We start from the raw sequence: 7,406 nt of genomic DNA, 5'->3' as shown, positions 1-7,406 counted from the left end.
GTGAGCACGCAAGTTTCTATCAAAAGTTTTGCAGAACTAGTTGTTTAAATAGTGAAAATCTGCAAATTGGATGGAGTTAGAAGCGAGAGCTAAACCTGCCAAATAATCGAGAATTTCCCCTAGTTCTGACCACCCTAGCAACCAACATCGAAAAAAAAAGATCTTGTTTAACGATCGCGGACGCGGACGTGCGGCTCTGCTCCTTCGGTCGGCAAACGACCGATCAGGTTGGGTCAGTTGATCCCGAGAATTCGCCGCGGCCACATCGTAAACCGAAAACCAAGTGGCAATCCTTGTTGGGACACCAACAAAACGTCGTCGTCGTCGTCCCCTCTCTCCCGTGACCACCCGGGGGTGGCGCGGGAAAACGCGGAAAATCGAATCGACGCGACATCGCCGCCTCCGCCGCCGCGTGTGGATGTTTGAGAATTTGGTGTAACAAATTAAGTGATCTTGTAGCGGGAAAGTGAAAGCCAAACGAAAACACCATTAGCAACATCATCACAGAATTGTGCCGCTATACGGTGGGATTTAAGAGAGAGAAAAATACAGAAAAGAAAATATTGTTTAAAAAATGTTACAGGAAAATTAAACTTATATTTTCTATTTGCTTTTTTTTCTTGTTTTTTTTTATTGAACAAGTGCCTTTGAGTCTGGTCTCGTAACTGTTGTCGGTTTTAAAAAGTGCTTAGCAAAATAAGCTTCAAAATACCTGAAGCATCATTATAAACAACATGACGGAATCGACTTACTTGTCTAGCGCGCTGATCCTATATCGCGTTTAAGGCGAAGGCCAATATAACAAATCACAACCAACATGTAATAAAATTCAAATTACGACCTCTGTCACATTAGCGGAAATATATTGTGCACTTCAGTGACATTTATGAGAAACTTGGGTGAAAAGTAAAAGAAAACAAAGTTCGAATTTTGACCGCAGAACAGAGGTCATGGTTGATTGGCAAGTATTTTTTTTTGTGGAAATGTTCGAAAATTCGATAAGCCGGTTGATGAGTGACGGTTGATCGGCACTTTGACACTAGCTAGACTGGATTGGTTCACCGTTTGTCCAAGTCCAAGTCTTGTGCGTAATACTCCGCAGGGACAGGATTGTTTATGAAATCTACCCAGGAAAAACAAATCATTCCGACAGTTGTCGGTCAAATTGTTGGATGAAAATGTTGACGGATGCTAAAAATGTGGAAATCACCTGATCTAGTGGATGGCATATTTTTTCTATCATAAGATAAGAAACTGTTTAAGGATTTTTTAATTTTTTAAATTTGTTTATGATGCGGGTAATTTTCCGCCAACTAACAAGGAATAAGACAAAGTTGCCTGATCTTTCTTCAATTTGCCTGGAATTTTGTTCTAAGTGGCAATCAGGTACTGGTAACGCTTTGGGTAAGGCAGTTTAACACATAAAATAGACACTTTTTCTTTGGTTGTAAATTTTTGCTCGGGGGACCCCTTGGATCCCATTATCCGGTAATAATTTTATCATATTCGTGTTCCTGAGACAATTTCACATTAGAAACATGCATAAAGTTGTTTATTTTCATCCATTTTAACCTTTTAAAAAATCAAAGTTAAAAAAAATTAAGAAGCTGTTTTTCTGGTGTCATGTACAGTAGTTGTTCGGTAACTGGGCGTTGCTTAACTGAGCGTTCGATAACTGGGCCATAGCCCAGTTAAAATGCAGACAAACGTCAAATAACCAAAACAAACCAAAATTACCGAGGGGTTAATGGATGCAAAAATCATATTCAATAAATAAATTTTTTCAAACTTTTGTTTAATTTAGAGTTACAATTAAAGAAATATGAAAGGTAAAAATTGTAAATAAATTTGAGTAACTTTTATTTTTATATTTCATCTGGAAAATATTATTCATCGGTGGTCCCCTCGTTATTTTTTGTTCAGCCCAGTTAACGAGCAACATTCGGTGACTGGGCTACGTTCTCAGCCCAGTTACCGAACAACTACTGTAGTATCCTTGGAAACGAACTTGATTTCCAATAAATGTGAATCGAAGATTTTTTTAATTTTAATCAATTGGGATGCTTCACCCCGCATTTTGTTGGATTTTTTAAGCCTTTTCAGATGCATTTTGAATTTTGAAATTTAAGGTTTAAGGTTTGCCTAAGTTACAGCCTTTTTAAGATTTTTTACGATTTTGAACCATAAAACTTTGCCCCACTTCCCTTTGACCAAAAGTGCTCATATTATGGTCAGATGCTAGTTTTATATGTACAAACAACCCTTGAAAATTTCAGGCAGATTGGTAAGGAGGGCTTCAAAAAACAAAAATTATTATTTTTTTACAGGGTAAAAAAGGCTAAGGGTAAAAAATTACAGCGATTTTGAGGTAAAAAAAAAAAGATCCAAATTTAAAGCTTAAATATCTCTCGGGGAGATCCAGCATTACAAAAGCTGAACAAATCTCAGCGGTGTTTTCTTCTAAACTCGATATTTCTTCATTTTCAAAAGTCCAAAAATTGTCCAAATAAATGTTTTTCCATGTAATTTTGTCCGCTGAATCTGCCCTCAGAAGTGAGCCAAAGTGAAAAAACAGCGATTTTTGGTAATATTTTACATGGCAAGCCCTCGAAGTTTGGTTTGTTAAAATATTTTTTTCTGAAAAGATCAGAAAATTTCGCAAGGGTTTCATTTATGAACATTGAAAATTGGACCAATAGTTTCCGAGAATCGTCATTTAAAAATTACAGGTTAATTAGGTGACACTTAGAAAAAAAAATCATTTTCTTCAATTGAAGAAAATTATTTGTGAGGCTGAAACTCGAAACTATTAGCCCGATTTCTGGAGCAACATTTGAAAGCGGTGGTACGGCCTTTCATCCCATTTCAATGTGTGTAATGAAAGGCCGTAAGAGCAATGTCGTACCGCCCCTTTCAAATGTTGCTTCAGAGAGAGAGAGAATTGTTGGAAATTTTCTCAGCATTTCAAAAATATTTTTTCAGTTTTGCTTATTTCAAAATTTCTAAAATCGAAACTTGAATTGGTACATTTTATCAATGAAATTGTAAAGTTCTTTCAAAAAAAATTCTCAATAATTTTTTTGACCATGTTTTCGATATTTTCTAAAGTAACCCTTTTTCAAATCTTTATATCACAAAACCACGGGTTTCAGAAGAAGATGTATTTTTAGTCCTCCAAAACATATCAACAAATTTCGAAAATAAAAAAAAAAAACATATTTTTGGAATTCAATTTATAGTGATAAAAAGTTGAATAAAAAAATCGGATTTTTTTCCGTGTACTTATTTTTCTGAATAGTCCTAATCATAACCTACAACTTTGCCGAAGACACCAAATCGATCAGAAAATCCCTTCTCACGATAAAGAAAGTCATACATTTACATACCCACTTTGTATGACCAGTCCCCAAAATTATAATGATATTTGCATATAAATAATTTTTTTTTGCTCGCTGATTTTTTAAGCCGATTTTGAAGGGAAGGAGGGGAGGGGGTGACAGAAACATTGAAAAAAAAATGTCTGATTACATTTTGCTTAGAAAAATCAGCTTTGTAGTTGTGAACATCAAAACCAGCAATGTTAATTTAACTTAGGGATCCAATTAATGAATTTTTCAAGTGAATTTTTAAATTTTTGAGTTTTTGAATTATTAAATTTTAAATTTGGACCATAATATTTTGGAATTAAGATTTTTAAAATTTAATTTATTTTTGAATTTACTTGTTTTTTGAGCGCTCAGCTAGCTAAATCTAAACTTAGATATATGTACTAGGATGTAACAAAAATGACTTTTTGGCGGGCATTCAAGGGTTTGTTCCGGTGGGCATACTAAGCCCAAATCCAAAATATGAGCTTGATTGGACGTAACAGGAGCTGGCGCTCTGCCCTTCAATTTTAAATGGGATTTAACCCGTAAAAAAAAGTTTTTTTCAAAAATGTCACATTTTTTTTAGGCATTTTGGCCACTGAAGCGTTTATTTTCAACATCATTGGCGTGTAGGCCAGATCCTTGCGCATCTTTTGGTGTATATAACATTGAAATTTGGAGCACCCTGAAGCTCGGTACAGACCTTCAAATTTTGGCATTTTTTTCGAAAAATCGCCCCCAGCAAAATCAAATGGCGTCTAGGGCGTCGCGAGGCGCGACGCGTATCTTTTTTGCCGGGGACGATTTTTCGAAAAATTGCCAAACTTTGAAGGTCTGTACCGAGCTCCAGGGTGCTCCAAATTTCAATGTTATATACACCAACAGATGCGCAAGGATCTGGCCTGCACGCCAATGATGTTGGAAATAAACGCTTCAGTGGCCAAAATGCCTCAAAAAGCGACATTTTTGAAAAAATCTTTTTTTGCGGGTTAAATCCCATTTAAAATTGAAGGGCGGAGCGCCAACTCCTGTTACGTCCAATCAAGCTCATATTTTGGATTTGAGCTTAGTATGCCCACCGGAACAAACCCTTGAATGCCCGCCAAAAAGTCATTTTTGTTACACTCTAATATGTACCCTTCTTATGAATTGATCTAAGTTGAAAAGTACTCCAAATATCTGAATGGCAATATAACATCCTGGAACAAAATTTATTGTAATTGTAATAAAAACACTAGTTGAGTAGAACAACAAACATTTTTGAATTTTTGAATTTTTTTCAAAGCTGTTTTATTTTTAATATTTTGCATAAAAATCAGAAGAACTGTTGAAGAAAAAAACGTTCTCCTTAATTTAATACACTTTGCTAGCACTTGTCCCGTAAACAAGTTGCATAATAAGCCTTCAAAGTCAAACTTGTCTTGTCAGAGCAATTGAACCCAATCTTATCACTTCATCTAGAGCGAGCTATATCAACGGTGTGTAAGCCCATTGCCCAAATCCCGAAGCAGGGGGGACATCATTTAAAAACAATTACCACGCGACATCTTCATGCAGCATCTATCTATCACTTTCTTGGACACCAAGATTGTCGTTACGCGCACAAGTCACAGTCCAAAATCAACCATCAGCGAGGTGGGTCGTAAAAGAGGTTGCATTTGAGCAGTTTGCTAGACACGTGTCGATCCTAATTAGTTTAGTAATTTAGGGTTTCGGGAAGTCAACTTTAGCGCTTCGTGTTTGTTCTTCCCACTCTGGGATATTCTTCTGGCTTCCGTTCTGGCGATCACCATTGTCAAGTGGGATTGACATATATAAGAAAAAGTTTACCAACAAGCTCCGCACATGAACGCCGCCCCGTTGAGATGCGGGGCATTTGTTTGTTTGAATGGGAGTAAGGTTATTTTTAAAAACAAGCGCCGCCAACCCGAAAGAGTATTCCTCCATCATCGGAACACGGTCACGGTCGGCGGAGCTGTTTTGGTCCTGTACACTTCCCAAGTAGACTGTTTGTTAACGTTAGCTCGAAAATAGGGTCACCTACTGTTCGTAGTGCACCCTGCCTGTGAGCAAACTGGGCCGGTGGGAGTGTGTACTGTACACGTTCACCTATCCTTCGATGAGCATCCATCAGAGACCGCACGGATCGGCAGCCAGTGGCCGGCATGTTCGACAATTCGACGGTCGCAACCAGAGCAGATCGATCTGGTAGAAACGCGCGACAACTCTGGCCGAGATTCGATCGCGGAATCACGTGTTGATATTGATGTATTTTCTTGTACTTTTTTCTACAGTGTAACCTTCGATCCGGTGAAACACCTCATCTGGGAGGGGGAAAGAAAATTAAACATTGATTAACTTAAATAGCACAAAGTGCAAAAGCAAAAAACAAAAAACAAAAAGAAAAATAAATAGTGATGTGATTAAAGAGAGCACACAGAGATGGCGCTTCAAGTAACGAAAAAATGTTTAGTCTACTCAACGCTCGGGGCGATTCTGGCGGCTGCGGTGATCGCGACCGTGCTAGTTCTAGTGCTGCGCGACGACGAGGAGATCATGAAAAATTACGCGATCGATAATACCGGCCTGGTTATCCAGCTGCAGGAGCAACCCGACCATCGGTACGTGCTGGCGCTGCTGAGGGGTGAGTAATGTTGCGTTAGATGTTGAGGAAAAAATCAAACGGATCATCAATTTAATGCGCCTCCAACAAATTTTAGTGTAAACTCAACCCAGATTCAATTTCACAAAGTGACACGGAATGGGATAGGACGTATGATATTGTTTAGTATTGTAGAAATGATTAAAAATCCAATCAGCATGATTAGTGCAAAGCAAATCAAATTTGTATGGATATTACTAAAAATCATGTTTTATTATTTTATGAAACCGACACCATAGAAATATAGCCCTGGATGTCCCGAACAACGTTAACGAAGAAAGTATGGTGCTTAAGTGCGTAATAAAAAAGATACAGAATTTTCAAAAGTAGTGTATCGAAAAAATCAGTAGAGCAATTCTCTACGAAATCGGTCTTTTTTCCTAAATTTTAATTTTTGTATTTTTTAATCCGACTCAAACTTTTTTGGTGTCTTCGGTATGCCCAAAGAAGCCATTTTGCATCATTTGTTTGTCCATATAATTTTCCATACAAATTTGGCAGCTGGCCACACAAAAATTATGTACACCCAAAATTCCGAGTCGAGAGAATCGTTCCCTCAAAATTTATTGAAGGCTCAGAGCCAAAATCGAGAGAATAATTCTATAAACTCACACCACCATAACAAATGAGTTCATTCGTTAATTGATACAATAAATCTCCAACAAGTGTCATACATCGACATCTGGCCACTCCTTAGCCACCAAAAATCTGTTTCTTTTGAAGGAATTTTTTGATCGATTTGGTGTCTTCGGCAAAGTTGTAAGTATGGATATGGACTACATTGGAAAAAATGATACACGGTAAAAAAATTTGGTGATTTTTTATTTAACTTTTTGTCACTAAAACTTGATTTGCAAAGAAACACTATTTCTAATTTTTTTTTTTATATATGTTTTAGAGGACATCAAATGCCAACTTTTCAGAAATTTCCAGGTTGTGCAAAAAATCTTTGAGCGAGGTATTGAACTTTTTCAAAACTTTTTTTCGCAAAATCGCGATAACTCGTGATGTTTATAAGCAAACCCCTTATGTATATATATCAAAATTTTTGTAATTATCTGCTCTACAACTTTGTAGAACATTGTTACACTCTAAAAAATAACCCTGCAGTTAGAAAAAACACGAAATTTTAAAATGAAAAATTTTGTTCTAAATGAAAAAATGACCCTTCTGGGTCAATTAAGATTCGAAAAGTACATTAAATTTCCCATAAAATGACATGTTCCAAAAATGTTTACAGTCGAGTAACGGAAAATGGGAGAATTTTTAAAACTTTTTTAGTGTTTTTTTCGATGAAAAATACGTTTTTTCGGATTTCTGAGTACGCCATCAAATCGGGCGTCTAATTTTACATAAAAGTCCCTTTGACACCAAAT

At 36.7% G+C, this 7,406-nt stretch overlaps 2 protein-coding genes across 5 annotated transcripts in view; one reads left to right on the top strand and one right to left on the bottom strand.

Moving 5' to 3' along the window:
• Positions 1-249: 249 nt before the first annotated feature.
• The window catches only part of LOC6041224 (myogenesis-regulating glycosidase), a 19,654-nt gene continuing 12,497 nt past the window's right edge, over positions 250-7,406 (top strand). The window contains exons 1-2 of one of the 4 annotated variants that reach the window (XM_038260635.1): positions 250-524; positions 5,663-6,012. In XM_038260635.1, coding sequence (XP_038116563.1) covers positions 5,811-6,012 — 202 coding nt within the window. In that variant the 5' untranslated portion in view covers positions 250-524; positions 5,663-5,810. The other 3 variants (XM_038260634.1, XM_038260636.1, XM_038260637.1) reach the window with 3 other exon arrangements.
• The window catches only part of LOC6041225 (nucleolar protein 6), a 22,664-nt gene continuing 20,864 nt past the window's right edge, over positions 5,607-7,406 (bottom strand). Inside the window, exon 6 of the mRNA XM_038260632.1 lies at positions 5,607-5,692. Within this exon, the coding sequence (XP_038116560.1) occupies positions 5,657-5,692 (36 nt within the window). The 3' untranslated portion in view covers positions 5,607-5,656. The remainder of the gene's footprint in view (positions 5,693-7,406) is intronic.

Source organism: Culex quinquefasciatus, chromosome 3, assembly GCF_015732765.1.
Source record: "Culex quinquefasciatus strain JHB chromosome 3, VPISU_Cqui_1.0_pri_paternal, whole genome shotgun sequence".
NCBI lineage: Eukaryota > Metazoa > Arthropoda > Insecta > Diptera > Culicidae > Culex > Culex quinquefasciatus.
Note: the sequence above shows the minus strand (reverse complement) of the source record. Positions and strands in the feature narration are given on the sequence as shown.